Genomic DNA, 18,171 nt, shown 5'->3' on the forward strand with positions numbered 1-18,171 from the left:
CCAGGCTCGTGATGTAACGGACTGTGACTCAGCTTTGCCGGCTGAGTGTACTGTGTACGCTAAGGCGAGATAGACGGTTAGCAGCAGATGCCAGCAAACCATGACTCAAAAAATCCCTCCCTAAGGACCTGCGGCAGAAGATGCTCTGACTCTACTCCCGGCACGCCAGCTGGTTCGAGTCCCCGATTACACAACATTTCTCAGAAGAGAGAAGAGGACGCATGGAAAAATAGTTTTGAGAATGGAAAGGAACCTTGGTCAGCATAGTAGCAATGCCCCAGCATCTCCTTGACCCTGGTGCCCTCAGAAGTAAAAAAAAAAAAAAAATGCGTTCGGACTTCTGTTTTTTTTTTTTTCGTGGGGGGGGGGGGGGGGGGGGATTATTTTTCAAGAAATGTAACGCAATACATTTCATCCTGACTGTGTCGCAATACAAAGAAACACTCCAAACGTATATCGATACAGGAATACAGATACTGGTAAAAGAAATGTATCGCGATACAGAAATACAGATACGAAATGTATTTCTAAAATACTATCGCGATACTGCCCAACCCTGACACAATGCCTGCCCGATCAGGGCACGAAAAAGTGCCTTTTGGGACAGGCTGAGATTACTGTTGTTTTCGGCATCCACTGCCCAATATTTTAATGGGAAAGCATTAACTGGTCCCATGGAGGGAACCGGCGTTATCAGCTATTGAAGCCGCGCTAAACGGCCCATCATCTCCCCTGTCCCGACGGAGCAAAGCCTGCCTGTAACAGCGATCTGATGGATAGGCTCCCATTGGCTGGCGCACATCATATATTTTCATAGAACGGTGCTCCCATTGGCTCTCGCGCGGCGTAGTTCCAAGGAACGCCACCAGAAAAGCCCTCTCCATGGCGGTGCAGCGGCCCGGCTGCCGGCGGTAAGAGGGAGCGGCTGGCCGCCGAGCCAGCAGAGCACGCACGGGCAGACTCCAGAGTGGCTGCACGGCCAAAGCTCACTTTACGAAAGCGCGCGCTGGGCCGTCGGCCGCAACCTTGGCATTAGCGAAACGGGGCCGTCCACACCAGTACGCCGCAAACAAAAGGAGCGGAAGAACGACATTCATGCGTTTGCATTCCTAACTCGGCAAGTGCTTAGGTGTCCTCGGAATTCTTTTTTTTTTTTTGTTGACACGCGGATTTATGTTTTGTCACCACATCGGTAGACAGAGCAACTGAGTGCACGCAGGAGTGAGCTTCCACAGAAGCGGTCTATTTTGTCGTTCTCAGAAGGTAACAACTGTACTTCATATGTTGCGTAAAGCGCCGAGAAAGGCACAAGGACGAGCGCATTGATCTGGACAGTGCTTTCTTGAGCTCGGTAAAATTAAGCTCTTTCAAAGACCACGCGCTTGAGTCCTTGGCTTACGTCTGAGGTCGAGTAAGACCCCCCCCCCCCCCCCCCCAAAAAAAAAAAAAAAAAAAGTCGTACGGCGTCATGTGAAAACCTGCTATCTTCTTTTAAGACGTCACCCGGTCATTTCTCGGAGTGAATGAATGACGGCTAAGAACGAAACAAATCAAGTGCCTTATCCATGGTTTGCACCTGAAGTCTCCAGCTCTCCGGCCACCACCAGAGAAGAGGAGGAACTCCCCTCACACCGGGGCTCTCTTTCGTGTCCCAGACTTCTTCATTCTTCCTCTACAAGATTCGTACAAAAGCAGCTTCCACGTCTCTCTCCTCCGTGGTGCTGCGAAATAAATGGGATGTCAGTGCAAAGCGTGTACGATTGTGTTAAATAGTTCGTCAGCAAGAGTAAAACTGCTATGCAACAACTTCACTTTATTCAAAACTCGTCGAAAGTTACAAAATTGTTTGATGCACCCCCGATTACCCCTGGAGCAATGCGTACGTAAAACAAAAACAAAACGCTATATAGGAAAATGAAAGGGCAACACGAAAGATTGTGTTAAAAAAGTACTCGTACTTTACTTTGCAAGTGCATTGTATTTACAGTACTTTGCTTGAAGTACAAATCTCTTATTTACTCTGCACTTGAAGTACTTTTTAAATATACTTTACCCAACACTGCCACAATCACAACGCCACGGCTCTCAGCATCTTTCTTTGGTGTCGTTCTTTGCGGCTAATCCAATCACTCAGAAAGTGCACCGTGCTAGTGCACCTTGTGCAACTGTGTTCGCGTCTTTTAGTCTTCGACTGCCCGCCAGACGTTACACGTTTAGCTACCCTGGTGGACCAAACGACTTAGACAAAAGTTTTGTCTTCTAGGTAATTTGGTCCACCAGGATAGCTGGCAAACAAAACCTCAAAAATTTTAGCCATCCAATCGCCCCCCCCCCCCCCCCCCCTTTTCCCCAAACGTCGTGATCCACACAGCGCATCCTAGGTGCGACGCTGGCACTCTGAGGCGTCTCTTTTTGAGTTTGTGTTTGCCGCTTGAGGTCGGGCATCCACCAACGATGAGGTCGCGTGCAGGCCGTGCCTCCAGGATGGTATTGGGCCGACCCACAGGGACGGAAGAGGCAAACTCCCCCTTTGTGGAACCTATACTTTATTGGTAGTCTCTCTCTACAAACGCCGTGGCACACTAAGCGGCCGGCCACTTCCACTGATCCGGTGGAGGCTTCGCCACCAGGGGCTCCCACGCTTTCCAGGTGGCCATTCGCCTGGCCAGGACCAGCTCGTTTTCCGCCTGAAAGACACAAGGATGTCGCCATCACACACTGCCACTACTACAGTCACTGACGGGATGAGAACGACGATGCTTCGGCGTCTCGTATACACCTCGAGCGCGCAGCCGAAGCACAGCACAAGGCCGTAATGTGGACGGCCGTTCGAAAGACAGGTCCTGACGCTCTAGTTCTGTCGGTCACTACACCACTACTGCTACTCATAATACTAATTACAAAGCTTATTCGAGATACGCGTAACACAAATGATGTTCCGGCCCGGAAAAGCGCAGTTGTGCTTGTGGGCGGGACCCGGCATCCGGAGGAGGCGATGAATAGTTGCCAGTGCGACAACTAAAAAACGCACAAAATATAAGAATACCAGAAAACTATTCAATATGGTTACCAATCTACACAAAAATACCGTTTTTAAATTTCGTTTGTCCTTGCGGGCAACCAGTGTCAGTTAGAGGCCCTATTTTGCTGTGTGGCTTCAAGGATAGATCTGTAACACGACTTTTGTTTGGGCTAATTGGTTCTTACTAGACATGATTAAAATAGCGCAAACTTGACAAGGGCAACAAAGAAGGCACACGTGCAACAGGACTGCTTTTACAAAACGTTTTACGCTGAAAAAGCTTTACCGTAAACAAAACAAAAATAAAACACGTTTTCACCAGGTTTCTTATTGAAGACGAAAGACTTGCTTTTGTGAACCGACTAGCTTAAAGCGGAAATAGAAATCGGAAATTTCAAAATTGTATTTAGGATTGCAACAAGGGTCAAATGCTAACCAATACCAGCAAAATAAGCACGCTTATATCGGAAGTTCCAAGTTCTGATCACATAAATATGTTTTAGGCAAAGGAAAAGTATTTTTATTAAAAACGAAGTCACACCGAAATTAGTAGGGAAAAAACCCTAATGTTCCTCAAACTTCACAACAACAACAAAAAAAGATTTTTTTTTTTTTTTAACAACTCGAAAACAAGGATTGAAGCCTACATGTATGAACAATTGTGAAATTTTCACCACATGTTTTCCAACCTGGTTTTATGACTGTGTTAAGACCGCCAGGTGCAGTAAATGTCTGATCTGCTCGGGCAAGCTGGTAAGCGAACCCGCAGAGGTAACTTTGTGTTCCGGCCAATAGGTGGAAACAATTTTGCAGAAGTCGGAAATTAAGGGGGGGGGGGGGGGGGGGGGGATTGTTGTAAGGCTCAAACTCTTTCCTCCTTGACAATCAACCAAAATACAAAAGGGAAAGGAGATTCGCACAGCCCCCTGCACATGTAGCGACCAAGGAAGAATGACACTGCGCTAACACAAGGCTGGTCTGCACCTGTCCACTCCCTTCATGCTTTGCACTCGAGAACCCCTCTACAGCCCCTATTCTAATGAGGCATGATCACGAGGTAGAGGTTTAGAAATTCACTCGATCCTTGACCACAAAACCAACCGAACATAAATGAAAAATACTCAGATGTTTGCTTACAACTTGGTGGCTGCCTCAATGAGAAGCACCCCACTCGGACTCTCAGTAATCTCGACAGCTGACAAAGGTGGCTAATGGAATCATATTTTTAAATTCACCCTCGTTAACGGTGACGTTTATTGTAGATAATGAATGGAAAAAAAAAAAAGAGGCCAGAACATGCGTACTTTGGGCATCCATCGGCATATGTACATACAGGGTGTGTCAATTTAACTCCCAAACTGGCAACGCTGCGCTCTCAACGACCGTTCCATTGCTTGGACTGTTGACCACGTGTGCAAAGGCTGATCATGTGCGAACCTGTTTCTATCCTGTGAGACATTTCATATGGCTCTTAGCATTTAAAAAAAAATTGACCTTACAAGCAACACCTACCGAAGCGCTGCTCGTCAAGTCGTTTCTGACCAAGGAGAGGACATCCTCTCTACTTTCCAGATCTCATCCCTGCTGATTGTCGTGCTCCTCCTCACGATGAAGATGGCCCTGAATTGATTTCGCTTAATGACTAACTACTGCAACGTTCCTACAATTAAATAATACCCGATCCCCCGCTCCTCTCGGACGTGGACAGAAAGAAAACCCACGAGTGCTAGTTCACCCGTAGGGACCACGTCACCTGGATTCAGCCAACGACGAAGATAGCAGCTGCTCTTTTGACCAACTAAAATACACTAGGAATAAAGAGCCTTTTTTCCTTTCTCTGTCAAATAGTATGGCATTCCTGGCATGGTTTAGGAAAGACAAAACAACCATCAACCGTATAAAAAAGAAAAAAATAAGAAATATAATTAAAAGGACATTTGATTTCTGCCCCCCTCAAAATCTTGTGTTTAACTGCGACTGTTACCAAATAGTCGCTGCGTACGTAGTCCGTCGCTGCCTTATGCCAAAACGGAAGCCTAAAATTGGATCACGAGCTGTCCGTCGAGTGCCCTTTACGATCCGCCTCGTCACGCTTTTCCCGTCGGCGAGATCACCTTGGTGCCGGACAAAGGCCGAGCGTAAAACGAGAAAGGTCGTCTGCGGGGCGCCCCCCCAAGATATTGCGTCTGGACGTCCCGCGGTGACTGCAACAGATTACGGCGGGTCTGTCCGTCAGGTACCAAAGGGTGGACTCAAGGAGACCCGATAGCATTCTGTGTTGACACTCAAACAGAAGGGCTGTGAGGCAACTACGGAGTAAATACTGGACGATGATGTCACTTGGCGAGCGCAGTCATCGGCTTCCGGCGAATCTTGTCTTTCGCTTGCATTTCCCAAACATTCTAATCGTTGTTTGCGGTAAGTCGTAGAAAGGATAAAAATGTGAATTGATCTGGTTAATGAAACCAGTTGGTTGTGGTGCATCTTTTCTTTTCCTTTCTCTTTGTAACTCCCCCCCCCCCCCCCCCCAAAAAAAAAGGAAAACGGAAAAGACATACAAGGAGTAACTTTTACTTGAATTATTTTATAATAATAAATACATAAAAAAGACTACGTGCTTGTAGAGCAGACTGAAGGTGTGATAATCAAATAAAATTATTCGTGCTCAGGTTTTTTGGTGTACTACGTAATAAGTGCACATGGGAATCAGCCTCTATCGTTGAGGACAGTCTCACAGAACAAAACCAAAATATATTTTGTAACAATTTCAATTTGATTAAAATCGGTGAAACGAGGATGAATCGCAATTCAAAGTGACACGGACAAGAGGTTCTCTGTGGCGGTTTATGTTAGCTGCTTTTATTTTCTTCAGTCTCGGGCTCATCCGCACTTATTATTTTTTTTTTTTTTTCAATTCGTTTATACGGATGTAGGGGTTCAACAAGTACGCAATTTTTCTACGTAGTCTCCTCCCTTTTAGATGCACTTGGTCCACAAGCTTGCGTATTCCCTTCAAGAAAAAGGATTTTGGTTGGTCGCCCAACTATTTAGAGGGACCAGGTCTCCCACACTGACAGGCCGACCTGGTCCCTCTTCGTGCATCACGCTTGTCCGGCCACTTTTAATCTCATCGATCCCCTCACACAAATCTACGTGGTAGAGCATCGCCCCACAATGTGTCATAAGCCTCCGAAAAATTTCAGCTCCTGGCACACTTTCCGACCGGAGAAATCGGATTATTGCTCCTTGCACAACCTTGGTGCACACTGCCAGCGGAGCGGCTATGTTTACAACGAAACGGAAGCAAGGAAAGTGACGCTATCAAGGTCAAACTTCGATAGCGTGACCACAGTAGTACCAAATCTAAGCATGCATGCGTGGAAGGCAGTGTGCAAACCTCAAAAAAGTGTTATGGCGAAAGAGCGAATAATTATTTCCTCGCCCTAGTACATGGTAGCATTCCAACGCCAGTACAATCATGTCATTCGAGATAGGGCAATTGTTGGTGCTGCGAGTAGCTCGCACGTGTTATATGCTAAATATGTGCTTCATTCACACATGCTGCACCAATTACACCCAGAACACGATTATAAAAAAAAAGATAAGGGTATTTTGATGTTGAACGTAAGTCTCGGAGTAGAAAACAAGTGAAAGATATTGAAACTTGTATACTTCAGATTGCCTCCTCCAAGATAGAATCCATATTATTTTAATTGAAAAAAATAAAATATAAAAGTAATAACTAGGGCTCGATGTTCTCGAGTTTCCTTCTTCTTTTTCCACCGATTTGGTGTTCGGCGTCTATTCTCAGTGTCAGACAAAAAATGTTAGCCGTTTATCGGGGCCCATGCCGACGAGAACACAGGACACGACCGCAGGATGCCCCAACCTCCAGAAAATATGCGTGTGACCCTCTTGGAAAAAGTGCCGGCACCGATAAGAAAAGGAAGCAGAGTAAGGTATTTCCCAAAGGGACCAGCAGCCTAGCCAACAGTTAAGCGTGGGCTGTGTTCTCCGCAAAAACAATATAAAGCTGTAAATAGATTTTTTTTTTTCCCAAGAAGCTTCGTTTTTTTTTATTAACCTTTAATAGGGAAGCGCGCCTGTAGATGCGCCTCTATTTTGACCTTGGAATTGGGAGCGCGTCCACAGTGTTCTAGAAGTGAGAGTAGTGGCAAAGCGAGTCCAACGCCAATGGGAGGAGTTTTCTCCTCCAAATGGAGTAGAAAACGGCTGCATCGGCTACTTCCGCTCGCGTTAGCAACCATCGGGTGCTCTTAGTGGACACCGCTTGTCCAAAATAATGGTTGTGCTGATCACTCCCAAGCATTAACTGCTGAAGTGATGGCAGTTTATGTTGCCACTGGGCTGCATTTCTTTTATTAAACTCAATCGTTCCAGACTACTAAAGAATGAAGCGGCAAAATATCTGAAGCTCGATCAGTCGATCCGCGTACCTTTTTCGCCCAGTTTTGTCATCAGAAGTATCTGTTACTTTCAGTACCTTTAGCAAATTCTACTTTTGCTATTGTGCCACGCCTTCTTCAGTACCTTCAGCAAATTCCACTTTTGTAATTGTGCCATGCCTTCTGTGCTGTGAAACTAATCGTATAATTTCCCTATATGATTCTATGTGAACCTCCTTACTGTGTTTTATGTGTATGTGTATTAACATTGTGTTCTCCGGACATAACTTTTTTTTTTTCCCACTTCGTTCGGTTTGAGGATGCAGAAAGTCTGAGTGTACATGTTTTCAAGCTAGTGTTTTTTGTGTGTGTTTTGTCATGGCGCATGCGAGGCAGAGCTTCCTGGTTCAATACCATCTTCATGTAGAATTGAGCCATTTTCTTCAGCCCTTGCAAAGCAATTTGTTGGAACTTTTCCCCTTCATTTATTTGTTCGTGCTCTTAGCAGCATTCATTTCTAAGTTGAAATTACCGTTATTTGTGGTCAATGTCGAAAAATCAGAATATATTTTAATAAAAAAAAACAGGTTTTTTTTTTATTTGATTTAAACTTGTGTGAATTAAATCTCTTCAGCTAGAAATTAGTAACTTTTTTATCACTAGATATTTTTTTTATGGCTGCCTGATATAAATATTTCTAGCTTGATCATTCCTTACTTCAGGTACAAAATAAATACCCATGAAAAGTGCATTGATAGGCAAATGGTAAACAAACAAACAAAATTTTCAGTATTGTTTTGGGGAAAAGTGTTTGATTCAATTCATTATAGCCAGATCGGTGCAACTTCAATCAATCAGTCCTTTATTTCACATCAAAAACTGATGTAGGCTGCAGGGGCAAAAAGTCAAAAGTATGACTTGACTAGGCCTCTGCAGCCTTACAATTGGCACACGGCGACATACTACACATCAAGTAATAATATTCACTTTTCAGCTTTTAACATTAAGCAAAAAAAAAATTAATAAGAACCAGACGAACAGCATCAGTTAATCACGCTATCAAAGATAGCAAAAAAAAAAAAAGAAAAAAAAAATATATATATAAAGGATGTTTCAGAGAACGCAGGCCAAATCGCTCCTGCAAAAACTACTCATCGCAACGAAAAAAGGCTTGTGGTGGTTTGGTCCTGGGCCAGGGCCCATTTAAGAAAATTAATAAAGTCCAGGATACTTGTTAATTATTTTTGCCTAATTAACTTTTTTTAATATTGTGTTTAAGGACATGGTTTAAAACAGAAAATTGCTCAGCATCATCGAAAACCACTAAAATAACAAACTGCAGAACGATAGAAGGCACGCGAAGCATGGTGTCGGGAATTAGTAACTCTGACCCTTGAAATGTAGGCGTGACGCAAAACCCAGAGGCGTCTCGTTCGCCCGCTTACGTTCTTCCCAGGCGGCGGAGATTGTCGTTTAGAGGGGTTTATCTTCTGAACGGATCCAAGTTACTCGAACAAGCTCGCATTCTGCTCGCAAAGCCCAGCCATTAAGCAAAGGTAACGGACGGTGGTTCGAGAGGCGTGCAACCCTTGCCCGCTTGGCCCTCCCAAACACTTCTCCACTTCCGTAAATTTTGAATGTTGTAGGTTGGTCCAGTGGCTTAGAGCTCTTTTGAAAGGAACCGAAAATAAAAACGGACCAGTACAAGCTGAACTATGCAAGACGCTCTAAGAGAGCCTGTCGTAATGAAAATGAACTGCTCTAATGTGGCAAGTCGGGTCAATTGGTCCATAATTTTTCATCCCCTTTTGAAAGGCTCCGGAAAAACAAGCAACCAGGAAAAGCTGAGTGACGCAAGGCGCCTCGTATTGTTCAGGTTGTCCCGATTTTTTTTATGTCCTTTCGGCGCTCCTCAAAACGCACAGGGTTCGGTTTCTAAACGCTGTTTTTATTTTGGCACGGAAATAAGACAAAATACGTAATAATTCTTCACACCAGTGGAATGCAATAGAGACTTCTATTTTCAGCAAGCTGCTTTTCGCCATGCTTCCATGTCATCCTCCAGGCCGCGAATGTTTGTGCACAGTGATTAAACTATTTACATCTAAATTGACATGCACTATAAATCTGGTACTTTCTTTTAGAAGCAGCATGTTAATGCACATGAATTCTCCCAGCGTCTTTCCTTCTAATCGCGTGGAAGGAAAATGGAAATATCCCGGGCATGATTTGTGCAAAAGGCTATGTTCAATGGTCGCCTATAATTTCTACAAGCTCCCTGGCAAATTCACTACCATATAGCCTGCTAGCTGTCCTTTCTCCAAGAAGCGAGGTTTTGATAGAATTTCGTTACTCGGCCGCTATTTTTTGTAGTGGCGCGAAAAGAGAGAGAGAGAGAGAGAGAGATAAAAACAACGGGTTTCGCAAACTGATTTTTTTTTTTTTGTTTGCCATTGCGATATTTTGTTGTGTTTAGGTACGCTTTTGTGGTGTAAACAATTTTACGCACTTCCCACGAATATTTTATTGTCAACGACAGTTGTAAAGTATTACGCACTGCCTCGGGTGCTTTGACCTTACGCACTAGAGCGTCACAGGAGCGAGTATTTCAGCAAAATTTGAATCGACCACTTTTGTGGCATCACGACGAACACACTTTTACCATGAAATCGTAACAAATAATGATTGATGATGAAATTGATTGGGTCCCAACAGTAGAGCCACATTATTTAGGTTGCAAATAATTTGGGCGTCGCTCATGCGATATGTTTATTTCCACTTTCGAATGTGTTGAGGATGAGTAGCTGAAAAGCGCAGTCTGCAGGCTGCTTCCTGGAGTGGCCTGATACTTCCCCAACTCGGGAAAGAGGGGGGGGGGGAGGGGGGTGGAGGGAGAGAAAGGAGTGGATGTTGATGGAAGGTGATAATATTTATTCTCACTCAGGAGAGTCGCCGGTCGTTAAAACGTCGACTCGCTGATAACGGGAAAGCCTGTGGGGCCACATCTATAGTAACCATGAGTAAAATGTGGTATACAGCTATTTTATTGAGAAGCTGCGATAGTGCAAACGATAGGACGCTGTGGAGGCAAGTGAAGCAAAGACCTATCTTGCGATTGTGCCGTCTTCATTAGAAGCAAGGATTTCGGTTTGCTTCTTCAACCGCTCTTGACGCCAATCTTTCCAATTTTGGATAAATCCGGTAAAGCGTTGATCGCGCAAGCCCGCGCCAATATTTAAAGGTCTTTATCAAGTAATAAAACAAACATCCAGCAGAGGTAAGGACGAATAAATACGCAAAAGAGTCCAAAATGAGATAAACAACCTATGAGAGGAGTTGTGTTTCAAACAGTAAAGAAGAGATTGGGGAAAGCCATTTGATCTATAAGTTTCGAAAATAAATGTATTATCGACGACCTGAACCCTTTATTGCGCAAGCCAATCCTTGCGCAAACACGGGAATGGTTCCAGCAGCCGCGCGATGCCAGAAAGCGGCTACTGGAACGAACCCCGCATACCACGACCCCTGGATCTCCACCGACCGAGCGGCCTCGGACCTGCAGCTCATGGGAAAAAGCGTTCGGTCGCGCTGGCTTCCTCAATCTCGCGGATTGAGCGTACCCGCGTCAACGAGGGAAGACACCTGGACGTCTCAAGGTCGTTGTGGCGCTCGCAGCTAGCCGCTCATTTCGCGGTTTTTGAGCATTATCCCTACAGAAAAAGCCGACACAAAAGAAGCCCCTGCCGTCACGTGATTTTTGGGAGAGGGTGAAAAGAGGAGCGTGCGGGGGGCATTTTCCTACCTTGCGGAAAATGGTTTCGTTGGTCGGTCTTTAAGCCCTAAAATTGAGATTTTACTTAAATCGAATTGTCCTGAAGCTAAAATACCAGAAGCTTTTCTCACGCAGACTGTCGCCCTTCACAGATTCCACATTTATAGTCAGTTACAGGTTAAGAAGGTAGCGGCGAATGCCCCTCAAAGGGAATCAGATATCCCTCCGCCACCTCCGCATCCAATAGCGTTCCACCGTTTCCGTGACGTTGCGGCCAACGCGCGAGGAGGGTCTTGCCCTTCTGTACATATTTGCTTTATCTTTCGACTTTGACTTAGCATTGTGGAAGCCACGAGAGGGAGATTAGAGTTCTCCCCCACCGACGGAAACAAATGCGACTTTCGGGGATTAGCTTCCCCCCCCGATGGATACAAAGGCTGCTTTCAGGGGCTCGGTTCCCTCTCCGATGAATACAAAGGTCGCTTTCTTAAAAAGTGGGATCGGAGACAAGTGGGAATCCATTGAAGCGGAACAAGGAGCGTTTCCAGTGAACTCTTCTTTCGACTGCGGAGAGATTTGAAACGGGCGCATCACACTTGTGGGAGGAGCTTCTCCTACCTTCTTGACTTGTAACCGACTATAGTGCTGCATCTACCACTGGACAGACATTCAAATGCTTGCTTTTACTCCTGTTTTCCTCTGTTGTCAGAGAGTCCAGCTGTAGGGAGTTTGGAGGCTGAGGAAGCTTTTGGAGACCTGCAGCAGTGTCTCTTAATTGAAAATGACAATTCAGACTAAACGGTGTATTTTCCGAATACCCAAGTCTGGAATAAAAATGTTAGGAAAAAGTATAAACATTCCAAATTACGGCACTATTGCTGTGCATATTTTGGGCAGTTCAATACATATCATACTGGCAACTGGGGGCAATTCGGCCATTTTTCCTGCTACCTTACAAACGAATTTCCAGTAATTGTGCATCTTCTAAGAAATATGCCTGCATACGTGTATAAACTATATAATTAATTCACGAAGAAGCTACATTACTGTAAAACAACCCTGTTCCACGAGCACTTCAAAAATAATCAGACACAGGGCCTTTAAAGGGATACTACAACGAAATTTCGACGCGCGGCTCATTTTTTTGGTCTATATGTGTTCAAAAGAGCAGTATCACATGGAACATACCAATATCTTGTTAAAAAAGTCTCGAAAAGGAATTTTAAAACGAATTAAACGATCAGCAAAGAGCACCTGGTGGATGTCGCTAATGCCTCGTTTGTAATGCTCGTCTAGGAGCCTTAACAGCTAGTGACGGAGGTTGTCTCGTCTTTGGCCACGACGAGAGAAGAGGGGAACGAGGAACTCCCCTCTTCCCGAGAATCCCTTTTGTGTGTCGCAGAAGTCGCTATTGTCCCTCTAGAAGATTATAGAAGATAAACCCGTCACTCAAAATTCGTACAAAAGCAGCCGCTTCGGTGGCTGGAACGTGTAGGCCATCCTCTCGACGTCAGCCTCGCCGTAGCTTTGCTCGTCTTGAGACGACCTACGTCACGATTGCGTTGGATGTCACGTGCTCTAAGCTGGGCCTTCTCCGAGCGCTTGCCAGAGTGGGCCGTTTATAACGAAAAATACAGCCACCAGGATCAAAATACAAACGTGCGATTGTCATTTACGGATATTGTGGATCATATTCAACCTATTTTTGAACACGACGGGAATATTTCAAATTTCGTTGAAGTATCCCTTTAAAACATCTGCGAACCAGCGCATGCAGAGTGGCACCGAAAAGTCGGGATCGCGAGCTAATTTGCCGACCACCCATAAGCCCATGATATAAATGCCACTTCAAATGCCTTGAAAGCGGGATGTAATATCGTCCTAAATCATGATGATGCAAGGAACAGAATTCCAGCGTCTGAAACACTCGCGCCACCGCTTCATCGACCCCTCGCAGGATATTGCCTTGTGTCGTGTGGACGGACGCCGAGGCTCATCAGCGGAATCGCCTCCGCCGATACCTTTCGGGATTTGTAACCCAATTTTAAAGTTAAAAGGGACAGGCAGGCTTATAAAATGTACGGAAGCACGTCAATATCGGCCTAACTCAACGTCTTGTACACCAGGTACACGAAGTCCAGCTCCTCGAAGAGCTTCCGGCACGCAACGCCAAACCAGGAAACCGGTGCTGGGAAGCGAGCCGATGCGAGATCGCGGGGCGGAGTCCTCCGCCTGACGTCATCGTCCACCTCACCCAATCAGGGCGCGGCGACCGCAGCGACGCTTGTGTTCGCTCTCGGGGCTAATAGTTGCTGTCCGATGAGCAGTTTTTATCTGCCATGGTCCAGCCGTGTTGCTACATGTAAAAGGAAGGATTGTGGCTAGTTCTTTCAGCGGTACTGAAAGAAGTGTGACCGGATTCGTCTATCTGCCTGCGCGCTGATGCTCGTGTCGACTCCGCGACTTGATAGGCCTACTGGTCCAAAGCTTGGCTCACGAGTGTCTGGCACGTTCAACCTTCGTTTGCTGAGCATGTGCACACTCGAATAATGCCAAATATCTTCTCATTTAGCACGTTTTACATTCTTTTGCTGCAAAATACTTAATTGCCCCCGCCAGACAGCGACGTGCTACGGGCGTTTCTCGCGAGTCGAAACGTCAGAGCTGTTGCACGTCAAACTGTATGTCTAAACTAGCCGACTGCGCAAAACTCCAATTTCACAATACAAATGTGCACAAAAAAAAAAATCTTTATCGCATGAGAGGTATGACTTATACAAAGGCGCGACACATATACCACCTTTTCTGTGACAAAGGCTCAATATATGGACGCGCGACTTATAAAAGGGTGCGATATTGTACGACGTGGTAACTTCCTCCATCCTGCAGCATGGGTTGTTATTTCGGGCTGTTTTCAAGGCTAGTCCAGATACAATGATAATCAGTTGCATACTTGGGTAGTAATTCAATTACAGTAATTAAATTACTGTAATTTAATTACTTTTCCCGGTAATTTGTAATTGCAATAATTACTTTTGGCTAAAAGGAATTGTAATTGTAATTTAATTACTTTCTAGCGTCAGTAATTGCTAGGGCTGGGCAATTGATCGATTAACCTTCCGATTAATCGATTAAGGCTTTAATCGCGATCAAATATTTTAACCGGTTAATCGGTTTTTTAATGCGGTGTGCATCCGGTCGTTCCGTCCCGAGTGGTTTTCCTCTTCCCATCCAGGTGCTATGAGCAAGGTTCAATTCTCGCGCTCGCAAAGCGTCACGCGTTCGAGGATATACATTACAGTTCTGCCGAGGCCAGAACAAAAAGCCGGGCCCGCTATTGATCTCCGCGCGACCGCGAAACTTCACGTGTTGAGGATCTATTACATATCCTGCCCAGGCAAGACAAACAAACACAAAAACAAGCTGTGACGCTAACAACGCCATGGTTACTTCTTCCAGTATTTGGCCCGCAAAAATGGACGAGTTCACGAGTATGAAAGGCAATCTCGCTCGAAAGTTTGGGTTTAAAGTAAACTCCAGCGGTGAAGTTTTTAACTCGAAGGAAGTTCACTGCATCATCTACAAATATCCGTTTTCGTACAGTGGAAGCTTAAGTTCGCTTTAGTATCACCTACGAGCGAGCCACCGATGTACTCCGCTGCAGCAAGGATCGACCATCCGCCAAAACGCAGACAACAATCAACGCCTTCTCATCGAGGCCCCTTTCTCTGAAAAAAGAAGAAAGCATTGCCCAAGCCCTGATTTCTTGTCTTCCTGTCGGAGAATGCGGAGAAACTTCTTTGTCGTCGGAGCTGGAGCAAAAATATGTGAGTCTTTGAATCGTTGAACTATGAGTCAATTCTAAAAGTCCTTTGCGCCGTGTAACAGAGAGCAAAATAAGTCTTCAAAGGCAAGACGAGCTGTTGCATTCAATATTAATATATTATTTATAAAAATCGACGCAACCGATTAATCGATTAATTAATCGATCAAAGAGTGGCGATTAATCGGGTTAAAATTTTTAATCGACGCCCAGCCCTAGTAATTGCTAAATTTCAGGCACAATTACTTTTGCAAGATTTTGCGGCGGCGGCGCTTTTCCCCCCTGGCCACGGAGACGACAGCACAGCCAAAGCGACAGGGGAGAGAGTGTCTCCCAACCTGCTCAAAAAAAGGGAAAAGAGGGATGGGAAAGAGAGGCTGGGATAGAACGGAATGAAGGATTTTGTAGACTGTAAAACGATTTAATGAAGAGTTTGAGAAATAATTTGATAAATGAGGGCTACATTCGCGTCCGTTTTCGTTCCTGTCGTAGTGGAATCTGACTCTTCGTCTCGTTCGCTTCCTGTTGCTCCTGTTTCTAGGGGTCTTTCTTATTTTTCATTCCCACACGGGAGCATTGGGGGTCGAAGTCGAGCTGGTTGGCTCCGATCACATCATCCGGTCGAGGCGGGGAGGTTCGAGGTTCTCCTTACGCGTCTTCGCCGCTAGCATATTCACTTACATATTTCAGTCAAGTTTGGGGACTTTTTTGTTCATGAAATTATTCTCTTTTCTTTGCGAGTTTTTCACGTCCTTCTCCTCTATCTCGTGTTGGTACCACTAACAGTAAGTCGTGCTACTCTGACATCGAGGCGAAGAAGCAAAGAAGCAGCAGGTCTCATTAACACGACTCACCCTGCCTTACTTCCAACTGTTGTTGCTACACTGCTCTTCCTTCTCCCAATCCTTGTCTGCCTTTTTGTATAAATCTTCATTATTTACTGCTCGCTCTACCTAACCCTTTCAAACGTTTGTCAGCCTGATTGGACGAGAGTCCAAAACTTATAAACCGCGGTTTTAGACTGTAGGGAGCTTGTTTTTACATTTGTTGTTCGTTGAAGGAATCTTTTTTTTTTTTTTTTTTTTTTATAGAGGGCTTGGCTTGCACTTTGTTTTTATACCTCTATCGTGACCCTCCACGCGTTGTCCTCTCTTCCTGGCCTGTGCAACCGTCCCGAGGCGCGCAGTGCTGCTTTGCATTGAGAACCTGCAACGGTCTTATCTACAATGGAAAAGAAAAGGCTGCCGGGGCCTTGTTACGAAAAATTCTTTAAACAGATTAGCAGCAATGTAAAAAATATAATCGTGAGGTGCAAACTCTCCGCACCGTCTCTGAAAATAAATTCAACAAACCGAAAGGCGACCTCCAATTTGCGGAAACATTTGCAGGTAGGCAACTTTTTTGTCACTTTCAATAATACTTAAAGTTATAAAAAAAATAATAATAATGGCTCGTCTATATCTTCCAGCTGAAACACGCTCAAGTAAATCATGAAATCGAGGCGTCCAAAAGGCCGCAGTTTTGGAATAATTCGCGGATTCTAATTTTCGCAACGCGGTGGGGTCGCAATATAGATTCCAATGTGTTTACATTTTACCGGAATTGCTCGCGGGACTTTTTTTTCGCGAATTGTAGGCGATTCGCGAAATTCGCGAAAATAAAGTCGTTTACAGTGTATCATGCATTTTTCGAGGTTGTTCTTGCCATGCTAAATTCAAATCGGTCTTCTTTATGAGACGCATAACATCGATACAATCATTGCTATCCTAATGATTAGCTACATGACGATCCTAAATTTATTATCTATCTCAGCAGCTTTTTGGGTGTTACCAGCGGCGTAGAGTTTCCATTTTCCCGGGGGGGGCAGACCCGGAATGTGGCTCCAAAAAAAAGGGGGGGGGGGGGGGGGGGACGCTGCGGGGGGGGGGGGGGGGGGGGAGAGGAGGAGAAGGTCCTTGTTTTATTTGTTCCGTGGGTTCTCCCCATAAGGGTCACCTGCAGCAGTCGGAGCCTTTACCGAGCATTTTGGTAAACCCGAGACTGGAGAAAAAGGGACAAGGACATAAACAAACGGACACGGACATTGTGACAGCTAACTACCTGGTGTCCCCAAATAAGACGCTCCGCAAAAGAATGACCCGGAAACTTCAGCGGTTTGACGCATCCAGTAGAAATTTCTCTGAATACGTGTTTTACTGGCCACATTTATGCAAACATATTGCAAGACTAAACTACCAGTACAAAAAAGCGAATCTTTTTTTTTTTTTCTGCAGGGGTAGTTCGGGTCTAAAATTTTGTTGCATAAATGTGACCAGTAAAACACGTATTTCAGGAATATTCCTACTTGTTGCACCAAGGATCTAAATTTTGCGGGCCATTTTGTGTGTAAAGTGTATTTTGAGATGCCCATATAGTACCAAACTCCCCGAGTGGATACGCAGGCGCACCAAAAGTGTTAATTTTGAAAATGGTGAACAGGAGAAAATGAATCTGCTGTAACCAAAATATTTTAATATTTTGGTTACAGCAGGGACTTATCGGAGAGCCATTCGTCTTAATTTTTACACAGGATACCGGACGAACTGTCACGTTCTTAGCCGAGTCGGAACTGGGCGAGTCGACTTCCTATGAGAACGGCTTACGTTTCAAGAATGTCAATGGGTTCTGAGTTTAGGTTTCCATTTGCGGTGTTCGTGTCGGCTCACGGTTTAAGTTTCAATTGAACTTCACTTGGCCCCGCTCGTTATTCCGGGACTCCAATCACGATCCTTCAGTTGCTTCCGTCTCTTTGTCAAATAAGCCTCAACCCAGGGAGTTAATATAAAATAGTTTCCACAGGTAATAAGCTCCGGTAACCTTGCCTCAAAGGAAGTGATCAAGCACTTGCTATTCTACTGACTGTTTGCGGCGTATATGTATGAATGCCTTCCCTGGGAATGTTCGTGAAGCCTATTCAGAATAAAACGGAAAAGGGGAGCGGATTGTGCCGCCTAGCGCCGCACTGTCCATACAAACGTTTTAAAAATGTCAAAGTTGGAAGCTTTCAATAAAGTTTAGTTGCCAGTTAGCGTTTGTCCTGTGTGCTTCTTCGTCTTTTTGTCCCGTCTCTTTTGCGCTATTTTTAATATGAATGACAAAAGGAACACGT

The 18,171-nt window shown here is 45.0% G+C and overlaps 1 protein-coding gene across 1 annotated transcript in view; it reads right to left on the reverse strand.

Annotated features, from left to right (window-relative positions):
• Positions 1–2,529: 2,529 nt before the first annotated feature.
• LOC115322053 (NADH dehydrogenase [ubiquinone] 1 alpha subcomplex subunit 5) overlaps positions 2,530–18,171 on the reverse strand; it is a 34,930-nt gene continuing 19,288 nt past the window's right edge. Inside the window, exon 5 of the mRNA XM_029982388.3 lies at positions 2,530–2,687. Coding sequence (XP_029838248.1) covers positions 2,583–2,687 — 105 coding nt within the window. The 3' untranslated portion in view covers positions 2,530–2,582. The remainder of the gene's footprint in view (positions 2,688–18,171) is intronic.

Source organism: Ixodes scapularis, unplaced genomic scaffold (assembly GCF_016920785.2).
Source record: "Ixodes scapularis isolate PalLabHiFi unplaced genomic scaffold, ASM1692078v2 PGA_scaffold8__174_contigs__length_109621045, whole genome shotgun sequence".
Classification (NCBI taxonomy): Eukaryota; Metazoa; Arthropoda; class Arachnida; order Ixodida; family Ixodidae; genus Ixodes; species Ixodes scapularis.